This window comes from Ictidomys tridecemlineatus, chromosome 5, assembly GCF_052094955.1.
Source record: "Ictidomys tridecemlineatus isolate mIctTri1 chromosome 5, mIctTri1.hap1, whole genome shotgun sequence".
Taxonomy (NCBI): domain Eukaryota; kingdom Metazoa; phylum Chordata; class Mammalia; order Rodentia; family Sciuridae; genus Ictidomys; species Ictidomys tridecemlineatus.
Window position 1 is genome coordinate 174941430 of NC_135481.1, and position 20090 is coordinate 174961519.

Below are 20090 nucleotides of genomic sequence, written 5' to 3' on the forward strand. Positions count from 1 at the left end.
CAGTATACTACATTGCAATAAGTTGTCATGTCTCTGAAAATGTCATATCATCCATTCTGTGATTTTTATGACTTTTAAACTTTTGAAGACAATTGGTAAGATTTTGTGACTACCCTTTAATTTAATTTGACTGGTGCCTTCTCAAACAGATTTTATTTATGAATTTTTGAGAATACTACAACAGAGGTGAAATGCCCTTCTCATCACATATCAGGTATATTATGTCAGTGTGACTTTTGGTATTTCAGTAATGTCTCCACCATTGCGTTATTTCTTCCTTTTCACACTTAATCATTAGAAGGTCGTTCCTAAGTTCAGCCCACCTTTGAAAGGGAGGAAAATTAAACTCCATCTCCTCAAGGGAGGCATATCAAATAATTTGTGGGCATACATTAAGACCATAATAGTAATTAATAACTATCCTGGAGAATATGCTTTGAGGATCTGCATATAATCCTGTTTTTCGAAAAAGCTTTATTCACTAATTTTGTATTTGTCAGTGGATCTTACCTACAGCAATTACTGATCTCATGGTGATCTCCTATTTCTTTGTTTCTACATGTTATTTGGAATTCTTACATAAGGAAGGTTTTTAAAAATTTAGTCATTTATATAGTATGGATATTTGCTTTGTTATTCAGGGTTATAATCCATTACTGTCATTTGTTTTTGTTCACGTTGTTCCCTCCTTGGACGTTGGCATGCTTTGAGATCGGCTCTCGTATCCTTTGACAACAAGATTTGCCAGGCTATCTTGTATTTTTCCTGCCTCGATCTTAGAATCAGCCATTTCTTCAAAGAGTCCTTTTTCCTTTTATTGGAGTATTATATTTATAAGCCGAACTCTGGGCACAAGTATTCTTTTTGCTACTCAGTGTCACTACTTTTATGTCCTCCCAGCAGACAGGGCTAGGAATTTGGGTCCAGTAATGTCCATTTTGTAGTGTGCAATACTATGAATTTTTATAAAATCACCTCGAGAGTATAGTACTAAATAGAACTTGCCATGATTAAACTATCTCTGTTTTTGTTTTGTTTTGGTTTTGTTTTTTTCTGGAAATGAAAGTATACAGCATGTAAAAACAAAATACATGTAAAATTTATCCACATTGCCTGGCAGTGGCACACTCCTATAATCCCAGCAGCTCAGGAGGCTGAGGCAGGAAGATCACAAGTTTGAGGCCAGCCTCACCAACTTAGTGAGGCCCTAAGCAGCTTAGCTATAACCAGTCTCAGAATTAAAAAAGGGGGGTTGGGCTGGGGATGTGGCTAAGTGGTTAAGTGCCTCTGGGTTCAATACCCAGTACACTTCCCCGCAAATAAAAAGATTTATCCATGTGTATAAATTGCTTCCTCTGAGGAATATTCCATTTTGTGGTTGTGTTACCATTTGCTGTCCATTTACCTATAAGTCATTGGTTGTTTTTATTTTTTAGTTTTGAGGGGGGTCTAACTTCATCTTTGAGACTGACCTTGAACTTGGAATCCTCCTGCCTCAGCCTCCAGGGCACTATGTGGGGTTCATTGTTATTTTAATTACCTTATCTGTATATATCTTTTTGTGAAGTGTCTGTGTCTTTTGCCCATTTTTTAATTTGGTTATTGGTGGTGGGTTTTTTGTTTGTGTTTGTATTGGGGATTAAACCTTGAGGTGCTTAACCACTGAGTACCTCCCCAGCTGTTTTTGTGTATTAGATAAAGGGTCTTGCCCAGTTGCTTAGAGGTTTGGGGGCCTCTCTAAATGGCTGAAGCTGGCTTTGAACTTATGATCCTTCTGCCTCAGCCTCCTGAGCCATGGGGATTACAGGTGTGTGCCATGTACCTCTTTCTTGAGTTTTTTATTTATCAAATATGATTTGCAAATATTTTCTCCTTGTCTCTCTGTCAAAAATCAGTAGCTCTATTTGTGTGAATATGTTTGTATTTTTTCATTCTGTTTCGTTGATCTTTTGTATCCCTTTGCCAGTCCCACATTGTACTGATAGCTGTAAATTAGTAGTAAGTCTTACAATAAGACAGTATGATACTTGTAGACTTATTATCCTTTTTCAAAGTTGATTTGATAAGTCTAGTTCATTTGGTTTGTGTTTTTCTTCTTTTTTGAGATGAGACCTCATAGTATTGTCCAGGACTGTCTTTGAACTTCTGGGCTTTGTTGATTTCTTCCACCTCACTCTCCCATGTAACTAGAACTATGGTGTGTGCCCCCACCCCTGGCTGGATTTTTTATCTAGCCTGATAGTCTTTGTCTTTTACCTGGATGATTTATTTCATTTATATTTTATTAGTCATAATTCAGTTTAAACCCCCCAACCTCAGATTCTTGTCTTCTGGATTTATTTATTTATTTTTATTTTTGGGTACCAGGGATGAACTCAGAGGCACTTAAACACTAAGCCACATCCATAGCCCTTTTTATTCTTTATTTTGAGACAGGGTCTTGCTACATTATTGAGGCTGGCTTTGAACTTTGGATATTCCTGCCTCAGCTGCTGGAATTATGTGTGTGCCACTGTGCCTGACTACTCTGAAGTTTGTTTTTTTTTTGGGGGGGGGGGAAATAACCTTGCCATTCTTTTGTATTTTTTTTTCTTTCTAGTTTGGAAATGTATGCTATTTGTGTTCTGTAATTATTGTAGCCATGACTTATTGGCATGCAATATTACTTGATAACTTTATCCTCTTTATTTTTATTTTTGGTACTGGGAATTGAACCCAGGGGTGCTTAACCACTGAGGCACATCTCCATCCCTTTTGTGGTACTAGGGATTGAATCCAGTGAGATCCTCATGCCTTAGCTTCCCAGATAGTAAGTTCTACAAATATTGTTATTCTTTTATATATAGTCTTCCATAAACCTTCCACTTTTTTGCTCTTTGTTTTCTCTTTCAGCTCAAATCTTCCAAATGGGATTCTTTATCCTTAGATATTGCTTGATGATAAAGTGTTTTTTTTATAGTAGTAGAATTTTAATTTTGGATTTTTCTTCTTCAGCACACTGCAAATGTATAACTAACTTGAATTCATTGTTTTTTGGAATATAAGCTGTTCTCACGTTATTCAGATGAAATCATCCCTGCTTGTTTTCAGATTTCTCTTTTGACTTTGTTTTTTCTATATCAAACCCTTTTACCAAATTATTTCTCACTTTTCCATAGTTTTGACTTTTGCTAATTTTTATCCTATTTTTCTTGGTTCACTTTTCTTTTCAGCTTTATTGATTTTATTATTGCAATATATTTCATTTGTTAATGTCAGTCATCTCTGGGGGGGGTGGTTCCTATTGTCTCTTCTGCCAGTTCTTTTGGTATATTCAATTCCTAGTTATGTTTTATTATAAATTGGACAGCATTTTTTTTTTTTTTTTTTTGGTCAGGCATCCAGAGAACACTTTACAAGATATTCTCTTCAATAGAACTTTAATTCCTCTGTGGATCTTCCACTCAGCACTACACTAAGAGCTAGCTCTTTGAAGTTCCTGGTACCTTTGGGAAAGGTCTCCTATTAGACTTCTCACATTGTGACTCTTGACTGTGACTTAAATCAGAACAAAATTCTGCTTCTTGGGGATCAACAAAGGTCCTTTGGATTTCCTTGATTTGCTTCTCTAGGTTCTCATTTTCTTTCTTTTGGCTATAATTGCTCCTCTTTCTGATATAAGAATGAAAGAGTATGCCTGTGCACATTATCTTTAGTTGTTCTCAGTGGAATGGTGGGTCCAAATAACCTAGTTCACCATTAATGAAAAAAAGAAAATTGCCAAAAAAAAATCTTGGTTTCTTACTTTGGAAACCAAGAAGCTCTAACCACATTTTTTAGAGATCATCTCTATACCTTTAGCTACTTGCCTTTCTAAGCATTTTGTTTTGTGACCTGTGCAGTAAAACTGATTTGTGTGGGGAATGAATGGATAAAGGAAGAAAAAGAATTGCAATGACTGAATTAATGATTTTGTTTGTTTTAAACACAAATGGTCTTGGTTGAATGTGGTAGACTAATAGTCTCCAAATCAGATACAAAGTTTTTGCTTATCTGATGAGCTTATTATAGGGAATAACACAATATGCTAGCCTTTGGTCATTTTAGGAGACAAACTGTAGCTCTTTAAAATTCTTAATTTGCTTAAAAGTTTGTTTGTTTGTTCGTTTTAGTATTTTTCATCTGAATGCTTCCTATGCATCCTTTAAAACTTAAGCTTAGATGTTATTTTTTCCCTAATAACTTTTCTTCAAAACATTTTAGGTACTTTGTAAATATTCATTGAATCAATATTAAGTAGAGCACCAAGTGTTAATTCTTTTAAAAAAATTTTTTTAGTTGTAGATATACATAACGATATGTATCTATCTATCTATCTATCTATCTGTTTATTTTGTGGTGCTGAGAATCGAACATACAGAGGCAAGCGCTCTACCACTGAGCTACAACCCAGCTCCGAGTTAATTGATTCAAGCACTAATTACTTTAGATTATAATGACTAGTTTTCTTTGTTTGAGGACTGAGATACTTTCTCTTTGCTCTCCAGGGTCCAGTCAGGCACTCATTTTCTGAACATAGTAAATGTTCAATAAATGCTTATTACTAAATGGAATTCTGCTATTAAATTTGAAAGGAAAAGAAAATCAGAAATTAAAGGCAACTATGAATATTTACAACATGTAATTCAATATTAGTAACTTATGCTTTTGTGTGTTTAGTTAGCCTTCTATTCGTTGCCACTTTTGTAAAGGAGAAAAGGCAAGTTTGTTCCCCAGATTTTGTTTACCTCTTACCACTTCGATATCTGCTTGTTAGAAGAACAGTTCATTCTCTGCAGCAGGGCTTAAAAGGTGTTTTCCTCATTGGGCTACCTTTTGTCTAAACAAGTAGTCCTAAATCATGTCATCTGTGTAATCTGGGCACATTCCTCATTCTTTACTACAGAAATCCTTATCCTGTCTGGGTGATTATGAGATTTGTTCATTCAGTGTGGATGATCTAAGGATAGGAACAGTTGTTTAGTTTTGCTTTTGATGTAGACTAATTTAAAAACTAGGATTTGAAAGAATTAATGAAGGTAGGTGTTATGTTGCATGCTTGTAATCCCACCTAATTCAGGAGGCTGAAGCAGGATAGCAAGTTCGAGTCCAGCTGGGCAATTTAGCAAGACCCTATCTCAAAATAAATAATGAAAAAGACTGAGGATGTAGGTCAGTGAAAGAGCTCCCCTGGGATCGATCTTCCGTCCACCCAAATACACAGAAATTCTTCAGTAAAAATAAAAGTAGCAGAAGTGGCCAGATGCTGTGTGTGGCACATGCCTGCAATCCCAGCAATTTGGAAGGCTCAAGCAGAAGAATCACAAGTTCAAAGCCAGCCTCAGCAATTTAGCAAGCCCCTGTCTCAAAAAATAAAAGGGGCTGGGGAATGGCACCCCTTGTTCAATCCTGGTACCCCCACCACCACCAAAAACAAAACAAAACACCAATAATGACTAATTGGACTTGTGTAATAATTGTCTGGCACTGGATAATAAGTCTCTGGTTTTCTTTTTAGTTGCCAAATTGGGGGAAACCAGAGCCACAAAGGCTGGTTAAGGACAAGAAGAGTTTACATTGAAATTGAGTCTATATACAGTTGGTGATGTCAGTAAATTTAGGATTTTGGCAATGCATAATTTAGCTTTGTGGTTTAATGGATTTTTAATTTAGTTATATTTTATTAAATAATAGTTTTGCAGATCCATGTCATTGGCTTTGGTATTGTGTGACTTTAGTAAGGGAAAATTTGTTGACAAAATATTCTACATTGAGCAAACAAGACTTAGCCATGTCTTCAAAGTCCACCTGTTTTAGTCAGCTTTTTTGCTGTGACTAAAGGACCAAACCAGAACAATTATAGGAGAAGAAAAGTTTATTTGGGGGCCCTCAGTTTCAAAGATCTTAGTCCATAAGAAGGCTGGCTCCAGAGGGAAGCAGCTTACATAATGGAGATTAGGAAGCAGAGAGACTCTACTCTCCAGATCCACAATATACCCCAAAGCCACACCCCCAATTCCCTCCTCCTCCAGCTATACCCTACCATTTCATTTACCACTCAGTTAATCCCTATCAGGGGTTAATTTACTGATTGGGTCAAGACTCTCACAACCCAATCATTTCTCCTCTGAACCTTATTGCATTGTCTCACACATGAGCTCTTGGGGGATACCTCACATCCAAACCATAACACAACCTGAGGGCTTTGAGATATATAGTGGTCTTAAATTGTCAGCTACTAGAAATATACTTCCTTTTATGTCAGTGGGGAGTCAAGTAAGGTAATTTAAAATGAGAATAATAGGAAAGAATACTTTTTCTGTAATTTGGATTTTTAAGGTACATTTGTATTATGAACAAGGGATTGGAGAATTGACCTTCCTGTTATCCTGTACTCAGTTACCTTTTCCTAATTTCCAAATAAACTATGTCAAAGTTACTAAAATAAAATTTTTCCAATAGTTTCTTAATTTGAATTATTTTGGGGAGAGAAAAACAAATCTTAATTTTTTTTTAAAAAGAGAGAGTTAGAGAGAGAGAGAGAGAATTTTAATATTTATTTTTCAGTTCTCAGCGGACACAACATCTTTGTATGTGGTGCTGAGGATTGAACCCAGGCCACACACATGCCAGGCAAGCGCGCTACCACTTGAGCCACATCCCCAGCCCTAAATCTTAATTGTTTATAGAAGAAGTTATAGTATAGAGAGATACTTATAGAAGTTATAGTATAGAGAGAAAGAAAGCAGAAGGATCAATTAACTTAAGAACTTATGGCTCGGTCTGGGGTTGTGGCTCCATGGTAGAGTACTTGCATAACGTATGAGGCACTGGGTTCGATTCTCAGCACCACATTAAAAAATAAATAAAAAATAAAAGTTCATTCACAACCAAAAAAAATTTATTGAAAAAGAAGAGCTTATGGCTCAATTTTTTTTCCAGTTTTCCCGATTTTGCACCAGATAACCTGAAGTGTTTAGAGACACCTTATACTTTGATTGATGGCTGCTTCATTTTGTTTTATTTAAAAAAAACCAGGACCTAGATGCCCTTCAATAGATGAATGGATTAAAAATGTGGCATATATATATATATATACACACACACACACACACACACACACAATGGAATATTACTCAGCAATAAAAGAGAATAAAGTCATGGCATTTGCAGGTAAATGGATGGAGTTAGAGAAGATAATGCTAAGTGAAGTTTGCCAATCCCAAAAAACCAAATGCCGAATGTTTTCTCTGATATAAGGAGGCTGACCCATAGTGGGGTAGGGAGGGGGAGCATGGGAAGAATAGAGAACTCTAGATAGGGAAGAGGGGTGGGAGGGGAAAGGAAGGGGCAGGGGGTTAGCAATGATGTGAAATGTGATGGACATCATTATACAAAGTACATGTATGAAGACATGAATTGATGTGAATATATTTTGTATACAACCAGAGGTATGAACAATTGTGCTCTATATGTGTAATAATAATTGTAATGCATTCTGCTGTCATATATAAATTTTTTAAAATAATTTAAAAAGGAAAGAAAAAAATATATAAGACAGGCTGGAGATATGGCTTAACAGTAGTGAACTTACCTAGTATGCAGAAGGCCATGGGTTCCACCGTGGTACAACCAAAAAACAAAAAGATAGATTGATTGGTCTTCCCATTAGCCAGGTGTTTTTGGTGCAGTCCTGTAATCCCAGCTTCTTGGGAGGCTGAGTTAGGGGGAACATAATATAAAATGCAAAACCATGGGCTATGTGCTATGAATTTTAAAGGTGATATTGGACGATGGAGTCTTGATTTTGGAAAGTTAAGATCCAATAATGAAATTAAGATTTGAAGACTCTTATGTGGTAAAAAGCATCTAACTTGGCTTGAATATCAACTCCATCTGTACTGGGTATTCTTGATCAAGCTGCTGAATTTTCTTGGGTTGTTTTCTTATTTGTACATTAGGGAAAGTAATGCTGCTTCATAGAATCATTGAGAGGATTAGGTATTTAAAGCTAAGAAACTCTTAGCTCCAGATTTATAATATCTAACTATGTTCAGAATAGCTTTTGAACATCACAAAGCCATTTTTACATTAAGACCAAAACTGTCTTGTGAGTTACTTTCCAGAATTTTTTGTCTCCACGAATGGCACCAATAATCTGTTAAGCCAAAAATCTGAGTGGCTTTCCACCTTTCAAACACATTTTCCAATCTACTCAGGGTGATTGAATTTACACTACAAATTCTGTTTTACAGATTCTTCACCTGTCTCCATTGTTGCCATCTTAGGTAAAGCTGCCATCATTCTCTCACATAGGCCGCTGTAATAGCCTTCTGTCTTCCTAAGTCCTGCACCATACCCAGCCTGAGGAAAGTTTGTTTTTTTGTTTTTTTGTTTTTTGGTGGTTGTTTTTTCAATACCTATAGGCCACTTTTCTGCTTAAATTTTTTTCAGTGGATTTCCATTTTTCTGAGTCCACAGATAAATCAAATAAGTCTAAATTTTCTAACACTTGATTTGCCTTGCTCATTCATTATTACAGTTAGCCCTCTGTATCTATGGATTTTGCATCTGTAGATTCAACAAGTCAAGGATTTAAAAATACAGTATTCAGGGCTGGGATTCTGGCTCAGTGGTAGAGCACTTGCGTAGCATGGGCGGGACCCGAGTGATTCTCAGCACCACATAAAAATAAAAGGCATTGTGTTGTGTCCATCTACACCTAAAAAATAAATATTTTAAAAAATACAATATTCGGAAAGATAAGTTGCATCTGTACTGAATATGTGCAGACTTTTTTCTTTTTTCCTAAACAAGACGGTGTAACTACTATTTATGTAGCATTTACATTGCATTAGGTATCATACATATTATACATTGCAGCATAAATAAGGTAGATCTAATTAAAAGCATTCAGGAGGCTGTGCATAGATTATATGCAAATGCAGTGTCATTTTAGATAAGAAATTTGAGCATTTGTGGATTTTGGTGTCTACAGGGCATTCTGGAACCAATCCCTTGAAGAAACTCAAGTACAGCTGTATTCCTAAATCCTAGCATAGTGCTTTTCATAGTAGATGTTTATGTATTTATGGGATGGACAAAGGCTCTTTTGAATGTTTGAAAGAACCAAACTAGTAATTTAAGAAATTTAGGCTATTCTTGTTTTCCTTTCTGTTAGGCTGCATATGAAATATACAAACACTTTACATAGGAGCAAATGAAATACTATATCTGAATAAAATAATGTTTGTTTTTGATGACATAACCTGTTTGTTGCCATCCCTTTCTTTTTCTTTTTTTTTTCTTAAGTTGTAGACACAATATTTTATTTTTTTTATTTTTATGTGATGCCAGGGTTGAACCCAGTGCCTCATGCATGCTAGGAAGTGCTCTACCACTGAGCCACAACCCCGCCCCCCCAACACTATCCTGTTCTTAGCCTTGTATTTCCACTTACCTGAAATTACAGAGCCACATTTCAGGAATCCTATTTTATTCCCCCCCATATAATTAATGAAGGCCAACCATTTGAAATTCATGTGAGTATCTTTTACTGAAAGCAGATTATTTAGTTTTCATGAAAGTAAAGAGAAGCATCTCTTTGGGATACTGCAAAACAGTACCTAGTCAGCCTCCCAATGGAGAATCAAATCCACCAGTTCATAAATTAGGTCCCAGTTAATGAAACCCAGAGCTGTACAGGTCATTCAGAATAGTACTTGAGAATCTCAAGAGGTTCATTAGTAATTAGTCATACTGTGCTCTTCAAAGAGAATGTCGAGGCCTAAAGAGTGCTGTGGAAGACTGGATGGTAAGATTGCAATAGAAGCATGGACTAGTGAATAGATATTGAGGAATAGTTCCACTTATTTTTGTAAAGTCATGTTTGGCCACAATTTACCCTTCACAAGCTAAAAGTTCCTATACTTTTTGTATTTTAAAGAAAACAAAAGGGACTGGGATTGTGGCTCAGTGGTAGAGCGCTCACCTAGCATGGGTGGGACAAGGATTCTCAGCACCACATAAAAATAAAGGCATTGTGTTGTCCATCTACACCTAAAAATAAATATTTTTTAAAAAAGAAAATGAAGATAAGTTCCTCTTTATTAGTTTTCACTAAAGAGCTATATCATGGTAATCATTTAATATTAGTATTGTTTCTAAGCCCTTTCTGGAAGATCATCTCACTTGCTCTTCCCTTTACTCCATAAGTGCAGTTAGGTGAAAACTAGAAGGCCAGTACAGGTTCTTACCAGTTAGGGAACACTACTTGTTCTAATCGTTCTAATGCATGTAGTCACAGTTAATAAATTGGTGGTGTTTTATAATTTCTTTCTTTTCTTTTTGGTACCAGGGAGTGAACCCTAGGGGTGCTAAATCACTGAACTATATCCCTAACCTTTTTTGATTTTTTTGGAGACAGAATCTCACTAAGTTGCTGAGGCTGACTTTGAACTGGTGATCCTCTTGCCTCAGCCTCCAGAGCCATTAGGATTACAGATGTGTGCACACTACTGTGCCCATTGGCTTTACAACTTCTTAAGCTCTTAGAAAAAGGGCTTTGAGAGCCACAAATGAAGGGTGTCTTATTGGTTTAAAAAATAACAAGCATCTGGCATGCAGGCCTGTAACTCAGCTACTCCCAGAGGCTGAGGTGGGAAGATCTCAAATTCAAGGTCCCCCTGGGCAACTTAGTCTCTGCCTCAAAACAAAAAAAGATTGGGGTTATAGCTTAGTGGTTGAGCACTTAGCCTAGTTTATGTGAAGCCTAGGGTTTAGTCACCAGTACCATAAAACAAAAACAAAAAGTGCAGGAGAGTAGAGTGTCTATAAAGATATTTAGATATCTGTTCATTTAATGCTGCTTTATTATTTTGGCTGTTTTAATAAGCACACACACATATCTTACCTGTTTTCCTGATGTCTTCTGCCTGCTGTCAATGCAGGCGTAGTAGTTATCCTATAATTCAGATGATATGTCTTTGGGAAGAAGGAAAATAATAAGAAAAGTATCTGCTTTCGGTATTTTGTTTGGTGTGTGCCTGTTTCAATTTGCACTATTATTGGTAAAATCAAAGAAATATTTGAAAATTTTTATAGACTGTTTTAAGTATGACATATACCTATAATCCCATCAACTCAGGCTTAGACAAAAGGATAGAAAGTTCAAGACTAGCATCAGCAACTTGGTGTGATCCTGTCTAAAAAATTAAAAATACGAAAAGCTGGGAATATAGCTCAGTGGTAGAGTGCTCACCTTGCATGTTCAAGGCCCTGAATCCAGTCCCCAGTATCCCTGAAGAATGTTGAATGAGAAGGGGATGTAGCACAGTGGTAGAGAACCCTTGTGTTCAATCCCCAATACTGGGTGGGAGAAGTTTTGGTACTTTGAATGACTTTGTTGTTGTTTTCTGGCCATTGAGAACATACATTTATGTAACACCAGAGGTTGGGGGGTTTTATTTTGTTTTATTTATTTATATATTTATTTATTTATTTGGCTTCAGTTTTTGATACCGGGAATTGAACTCAAGGCACTCAACCACTGAGCCACATCCCCAACCCTATTTTGTATTTTATTTAGAGACAGGGTCTCACTGAGTTGCTTAGCACCTTGCTTTTCCTAGGATTCTAGGGATGTGCCATCATGCCTGGCACCAGAAGGTTTCTGTTGGACAGGAGAATTCATAGTAAATACATGATTTTAATTTCATGTATTTGGGGTGGGGAGCCCACCTTCCGGTCTCATGCTATTCATCTGAAAGCTTTAAGCCTCTGAAACCATCAGAATAAGAGGCATCTTTTCTGGCTTATCTTTCTTTGGTAGCTAAACTCTAGCTTAAAACCTCACAGATCTCACAGCTTTCTTTTTTTGGTGGGTGGGGAGGTATCAGGAATTGATCCCAGGGGCACTTAACACTCAGCCCCATCTCTAGCCCATTTTTGGTATTTTATTAGAGACAAGGTCTCACCTAGATTAATTCTTTGAAAGTCTGAAAACAGGCCAACCGGGTATGAAATACAGCCCCTTGTTTTTTTTATCAGGTCACTTAACCTTTCTTTACCTCAGTTTCCTCTATAAAAATGAGGATAATGGCAACTTCCTAACTACTTCCTTATGGTAAGGATTAAATGAAATAAATCTTTATAAAGCAGTATATGGCACATAGTAAATGCTTATAATTATATTGTTATCTAACTAGTTTATAATTACTTGGCAAGAGAGATCACAGTCACAAGACGGAGACAGAAATTTGATTTTTGATTCTTGCTACTGCTATCAAGTGGCTGTGTGTTTATGGATAAATTTCCCTTTATGGCCATGAGGTTTTTTTATACTGTTTCAAACTTTCATTGGAAATAACTTCAAACTTACATAGGAGAAAAAAGTTAAAAGTGTGATACCAAAAACAGACAACAAAATGCATAAATGCTTTGAATAGACATTTCTTCAGAGAAGATATACAAACAGCTAATATGCACATGAAAAGATGTTAAACATCCCTAATCATTAGGAAAATACAAATCACAATCAATAATATACCACTTCATACCAATTAGGAGAAATTGGAAACTTTGTGTACTGTGTAGGAACCTTTGTGTACTTTGGTGAAACTGTAAAATGATATAACTGCTTGTGGAAAGCAAAATGGTAATTCCTCAAAAAAATTAAGCATTAAACTACCATTTGAGTGAGCATTCCTACTTCTGGGTTTGTACCCAAAAGAATTGAAAGCTGAGTCTCAAACAGATATTTGTACATCCATGTTCATCATAACATTATTTACAGTAGTAGAATGTGAAATAAACCCAAATGCCTGTCAGCAAATGAATGGATAAGCAAAATGCAGTAAATACAGCTGGGTGTGGTGGCACATTATCTGAAATCACAGCTGCTCAGAGACTGAAATAGGTAAAGGAAAGCACCTCCGGGCTCAATCCCTAGTACTACCCCAAAAAATGGTGGTGTATAAATTCCAGTTATCGTTCAGTCTTAAAAAGAAATGAAATTCTTAAACATGCTACAGTGTGGATGGGCCTTCAAGACATTGTACTAAATTAAATAAACCAGGTATTGTCTTGTTCTGCATGTACAAGGTACCTGAAGTAGTCATCTCATAGAGCAGAAGATAGAATTGTAGATTCAAGAATCCAGAGGTGAGGTGCTAGTGTTTAATGGGTGCAGTTTCAGTTCAGAATGGTGAAAATTTCTAGAAACAGATGGTGTAGTGATAGTTGCACAAGGATGTGAATGTGTTCAATGCTGCTAAACTGTATACTTTAGCATGGTTTAAATTTTATATTTCACATATTTTAACACAATTTTTTAAAATGTTTGCACAAAAACATATAATAGTGCAAAGGATGTATGTATCCCCTTAAGCCAGATTTATTATTGTAATATTTTACCCTGCGTTTTAACATTTGTGATTGTGCTTTCATGTGTACTTCATATATGCACACGTGGGCACATTTATTTCTGAATCATTTAAGGGTATATTATATACATCATGAGCTTTTACCTTAAGGACTTCAGGAAAAGTTTTTCTTCTTTGCACTGGGGATTGAACCCAGGGGCATTCAACCACTGAGCCACATCCTCAACCCTATTTTGTATTTTATTTAGAGACAGGGTCTCATCAAGTTGCTTAGTGCCTCGGTTTTGCTGAGTTTAGCTTTGAACTTGCAATCTTCTGCCTTAGCCTCCTGACCTGAGCTGCTGGGATTATAGCACTGTGCCTGGTGTCAGGAAAATTTTGTGAGAATAGATGATATTCTCTTAACTATCATAAATAAGTCTGTGCCAGCTTCATAATTTTTATTAGCACACTAATCTCTCATCCATGCTTCATTGTTGTCATTGTTGTTTTCATATCATCCCAACTCTGCAGTACAGTGTACAGTCTAGAATAATGTATTACATTTACTCGACATATGTCGTTAGCCTTCCTTTGTCTTTTCTTTTTTTGGTACCAGTTGAACCCAGGGGTGCTTAACCATTGAGCCACATCCCCAGCCCTTTTTTGTATATTATTTAGAGACAGGATCTCACCAAGTTGCTTAGGGCCTTGCTAAATTGCTGAGGCTGGCTTTTAACTTGGAATCCTCCTGCCTCAGCCTCCTGATCCACTGGGATTACAGGAGTATGCCACATCATCCAGCCCTTTTTCTTTTATGATAATAATATTACTTAGGACTATAGATTCTTCCTTTGTTTTAAAGATGCTTTCTCATTTTGTTTATCCAGCGTTTCCTAATAATTAGATTGGTGTTATTCAGTCTCAACCAGAAAACTACATAGAAGATGTGTTAATTATCATATATAAAGACTCAGTACAATTTTAATTAAATACATAGTAAAGGGAATCAATGGATGCTGTAGGATTTTCAGAGAATGAAGATAAAAGGTTGGAATAGTCAGGGGATGCATTTGATTTGACTTGATAGACTGAATTGTAGAATCATTTTGCAGTAGCTTAGCTAATATACCTAATACTGTGTTTATTAAGTTTCTATATTAAACAAAGCAAGAGGAAATTACTGATTTCTGTTTTTCGATTTAATTAAATCAAATGTCTTTCCAATGTTCAAATGTCTGCTAATTATTATATAAGATTCTTTGAATGATTTGAATCAGTATAAGGTAACATTGAAGATGTATGACATTATTTTCTTTCTGTTTTTCATCAGATATTAAAGTCAAACTGACAAATTGTATTCTCAACTTTGCCACCATTCTAGAACCTTTTAGCACTCCTTCGTAAGTTGTAGAAAGCTGCTGAAAGGAAAGTACTGTTCCTGCCAGTACTCTGTGTAATGTGTGAACAGTGGTAAATGCTGATTTATCTATTCTCAATGCCATTTTTGCCTTTTCTAGACTATTTTACAAAGAACATTCATTTCATACAGAAGTTATAGACTGCTTTGCAAAATATGATTCGGACCAACATGAAGTTTTAGTAATCTATCTTAGGGGTTTTTTCCCCCTCCATATTAATAAGAACATTGTGGGGCTATGGTTGTGGCTCAACGGTAGAACACTCGCCTAGCATGTGCAAGGCCCTGGATTCCATCCTCAGCACCACATAAAAATAAAATAAAGATATTGTGTCCAACTAAACTAAAAGAAATTAAAAAAAAAAAAAGAACATTAGTTGGGATTTATTCATGGATTAATAGGTAGGAGAGCCTAAGGTATAATTAAGGCCGTTATTATTGTAAAACTTTTTTCTTCCTCTGTACTTAAAAAAAATAATAATTTATTGGACTTTTTTGTATTTTGTTTCTGTAGTTTGAAGAAAACAGGTCTGAAACAAGGTCTTACTCCCAGCCATCTCTGCACACAGTGACTGCCAGATCTTCAAGCCTCAAGTTCAGCTTTGTCCGCCAACCTGTCTGACATGTCGGGACCCGTGCCAAGCAGGGCCAGAGTTTACACAGATGTCAATACACACAGACCCCGAGAGTACTGGGATTATGAGTCACATGTGGTGGAATGGGGGTAATTATTCCTATTTACTTCACTGTCCTCACTCAGAGTACTGAGTCTTGTGGATTCATTGAGTCAGTAAATCTTCCCAACTCTGCTTCTCCAGACCTCAAGGTTGAAGTTCAGCTTGTGATTTCTTTTTTTTTTTTTTTTTTTTTTTTTGAGCTGCAAATTTGGTTCTGTAGTAAAGAAGCAGAGGATTGTTTTGGTAAGGTAACAATTTTGAAGGACTGACTTTAAAAATCATTTTCTATGTTTCCTTTTCTCTCATTTATATATTTTGTACATGAAGGTGGTAGCTATGAGCTTGTGTCTCAAGCTAAGATTATTGCAAACAGGTGAGAATTAGTGCCTGAGAGACTTTGAAAACACAAAACTCTTACATAAAAAGTATTTTTGAGGTCAGTGAATGTTGTCCCATGCTGATACTAAAGGACGGAACAGTTCTCCAGAAAGGTGTCCTTTTTGATGAGAAGCAAAATTAAATCCTTAAACATTTGCCCTTATCATGAGACTAGGCATTTTTAACATGGAATTCAGCCCAGATTCCATTTTGAACAGTTGTAGTCTGCCTGAACAGCTGTGTTTGCCCTTCTGATTCTCTGTGCAGACTCATTTAAATGTTTGCATTTCCTGTCCCAGTGTGGCATTACATTTAATTGATCTGATCATAGTTTTGTGATAAAACTATTTTGACATTCAAGTGCAAAAGAAAGCACGAAAGCTCATAAAGATACAGCTCTGATTACATAGCCTATATAAGTGGATCACAACTGTCCCCTGAATTGTCTGAGGTTGTATTCTTTATAGTGGTTATGCAATGATTCTTAGCAGTAAATACTTTTGTCTCTGCATAAAGAGGCACACTGTGTGCTTTAAAGATATTATCAAGAACCAGAGGTACAATACCAGTAAATGTGTGCCAGACTTCAGACTCTAGGTAATATGAACCACTATTTGCAGATTGAGTGCTTTACATTTAGTTCTGCTTGAAGTGGCACTAAACAGTCCTTTGTCATTTTTTGGCATGGTGCCATTGCTTGCTTGGGTTTGTTTTATATGCCCTCACACAGGAGGAGAGCTTTAATGAGAACTAAGAAAGGTTCCTTCCCCTAGACCTCCAGGATTGTTACATTGTCTGTTGCTCTTAGTACCTTTGTCTTCTCTTTTCACTCACTTGTTTGAGCTTTTTGAGGGAAATGAAAGACTGCTATGGAAAATAATACATTCTAAGAATAAATGAAATTTTGACCTGTTGGTGAAGCCATGTTTTTCATTCTTTACAGCATAGCCTCTAAGTTGGAAGCAAGGGCAGGAAAGGGGTGACATTTCCCTTTTTTTTTTTTTTTTTTTTTTAACCTCTGTTTATGACAATTGACATTGCTTCTTAATGATGGAGTATGAGTCAAAGTAGAGAATGAGACCCCTAACCATGGTTTATGGTCTGCAGTGTGGTTTGTGAACTTTGTAACATGGATTATTCTCCGTGTTTGCCTTGGAGAGCAAGTGGGAAATCAAGCTTATGTATTTAAAGCCACTTAACCTGCAAAGAGGCCCATCTCTAAGAGAAATACTTGTTGAAAACATACGTAACAAATTCTAATTAGAACTAAACATTTGTGGAATGTCAGTAAGGGCATAAGCAGTTTGGGATTTGAAGAAATCATTGAAAGGCTTCATTTTTCAATTTCTGGGATTTGGTGCTCCCATCCCCACTACTGGGCTCTATACTACTGAGCTATATCCCCAGCCTTTTTTTGACACAGGGGTTCTCACTAAATTGCTAAGGCTGGCCTTCACCTTGTGATCCTCCTTCTTCAGCCTCTTGAGGCACTGGAATTACAAGAATGTACCCTGGTGCCAGGCTTTTGCACTCTGTTTTTAAAAATTAGGCCAATTAAAAATATGTGGAGCCTGTTATAGTTGTGCATGCCTGTAATCTCTGGCAACTTAACAAGACCCTGCTTCAAAATAAAAAGCAGTTGGTGCAGTGGTATTGCCTGTTATCCTAGTGGCTCAGAGGGTTGAGGCAGGAGGATCACAAGTTCAAAGCCAGACTAAGCAACTTATCGAGATCCTAAGCAACTTAGTGACACCCTGTCTCTAAATAAAATATTTTAAAAAGGATTGGGGATGTGTGGCTCAGTGGTTAAGTGCCCTGGGTTCAATCCCAGTAGCCTAAATAAGTAAATAGCACTGAAGATGAAGCTCAGTGTAGAGTGCTCATGAGTTCAATCATCAGTACGAAACCAAAATGCAGTGCAACATTTGAAAAATCTTTTCTAACTCCTACTATAATAGAATTTTATAAGTTGACTTGCTGCTTGATAATTTGAACTTTTTAAATCATTGTGACTTTGACTTTTTTTGTCTACAGAAATCAAGATGACTATCAGCTGGTTAGAAAGTTAGGCCGGGGTAAATACAGTGAAGTATTCGAAGCCATCAACATCACAAATAATGAAAAAGTTGTTGTTAAAATTCTCAAGGTGAGTATAAGAGAGAGGATTTTAGGGGTATTTAGAATGTAGGTTTTTAAAAATAATAGTGATGCCTTTTTATAACCTCATTTGAGAGGTTTTTGGAGTGCTTTCACCCCTTTATTTTATTATATTCTCTGAAGTTGATAGAACAGGTAATCCTTGTTTGACAGATAATGACCTGAAGCAAAGAAGTGATTTGATTCAAGTCGTATAGTTATGCTGTGGCAGAGAATGAAAGTAAACACATTGTCTCCTAGGTTTTGCCTAATATTCATTTCCTAAATTTTTAATTACTGTCTATGGTTTTGTTTTCAATAAATAAATCATTACCTCTACTTTAAAAGGGTGAGAGGGCACAAAGGCAGACCTTAAAGAGACAAGCAGAGACATCAATGCATCTAGTCTGGTATAATTTCCTGTGTTGAGGTGATGTGATAGGGACTGATGCAAATTGGGAAGCACATATCCCTTCAGAAGGAGGTCGCTACTTCTCAGTCTTTGTTTTCTTTTTGCAGTACAATTCCATTGTTGCTTAATTTCTGTTTTACAAAAAGAAGCCAGAAACTGTTGTTAATGTATGAATACCTGATTATTTAAATGACTCAAGATTAAAAAAAAAAAAAAAAAAAAACCTGCACAGTCCAGATTTGGCCAATGGGCTACTAATATGCAACTTGTAATTTAGTTATTACTATAGTGTGCACTATTGTTGGGAATTTATTCCATAGTTCCTTACTACAGGTAACCAACTCGGTTACAAGCCAAGCTGTTTCTAATTTACAGCAGATACATTTTTACATTGTCTAAATGGTGTTTTGTTGTTGTTCTAAGCCAAAAGAAATACCTAATGGTTCTGTATGTTAATAGGAACTTTGTTCAAATAAGTGATTGTTATTTCTTTAAATTTTTATGTGTTCTTTTTAGTGACAGTAGTCTATTTTGAACTATTTATACAAGCATGGAGTACATCTTATTCTAATTAGGATAATAAAGTGATTATATTTAACAAGTTGGTGGCCATCAAGAGATTGATACACATTCATTTAAAGAAATAATTATTTTATTCTTATGTAACCATAATTGATTGCTATTGAGATGTATATATTTCACTGCTTCTCAAATATTGGGATCTGTGTGGACACCACCATGCTCATTTCCTGGTCTACACTGACTTTTTGCATAGTACTTGCTTTTATCACAGCAACAACCTGAAAACCCAGCTTCATAAAAATAGGTCCTCAAAAAGGCATACAATACGAACAAATGTTGAAACTACGAACTATCTCAGGCTGGTAATGTACTTACTGTCTTGCTAATATCAAGTGTGATTGATGAATTTCCCTCAAAATTTAAAGTATTCTACTGTGACTCTGGGAATTTGCTAGGGTTCTTCATTACCATTTCAGAACCAGTGTTTAAATATTTATATCTGACATCACATGAAGAAAGAGAAGTAGGCTGGAAATCAGAACACTTGTGCTTTAATCCAAACTCTAATAGCAGTCAACCATTGTAGTTCATTGTGAAAGTGAGATAATTTTGTTTTACCTACCTTTCTTAGGCTTTTTATAGGGATCTGATATGAAAATGTGTATGGTGACTTACTTGGTGCCTGAAATTCTGTTATTGTAAGATGGTGTTCATATGGGAAACTATATGATAGAATGAGAGAATGTTATTTATGTCTTTTTTTTTTTTATTGCTAAGAGTTGCTTTGTGGCCTAAAATATGGTCTATTTTGCAGAAGGTTCCATGAGCTGCTCAGAAGAAAGTGTTTTCAGCAATCTTTGCATGAAATATATGTATTTTTTTTAAAGTTTCTTTTTGTAGTTGTAGATAGATAGCATACCTTTATTTTATTTATTTTTATTCAGTGCTACGGATTGAACCCCAGTGCCTTACACATGCTAGGCAAGTACTCTGCCACTGAGCTACAGCTGCAGCCCCTGTGTATGTATTTTTTAAAATATTTTTTTAGATGTAAATGTACACAATACCCTTATTTATTTTTATGTAGTGCTGAGGATCGAATCTAGTGCCTCACAGTGCAAGGTAGGCACTCTATCACTGAGCCTCAGCCCCTCTTTATATGACTT

At 36.1% G+C, this 20090-nt stretch overlaps 1 protein-coding gene across 1 annotated transcript in view; it reads left to right on the forward strand.

Moving 5' to 3' along the window:
* The window catches only part of Csnk2a1 (casein kinase 2 alpha 1), a 52877-nt gene that overhangs the window by 16647 nt on the left and 16140 nt on the right, over nt 1-20090 (forward strand). Inside the window, exons 2-3 of the mRNA XM_005320565.5 lie at nt 15314-15523; nt 17889-18000. Coding sequence (XP_005320622.1) covers nt 15423-15523; nt 17889-18000 — 213 coding nt within the window. The 5' untranslated portion in view covers nt 15314-15422. The remainder of the gene's footprint in view (nt 1-15313; nt 15524-17888; nt 18001-20090) is intronic.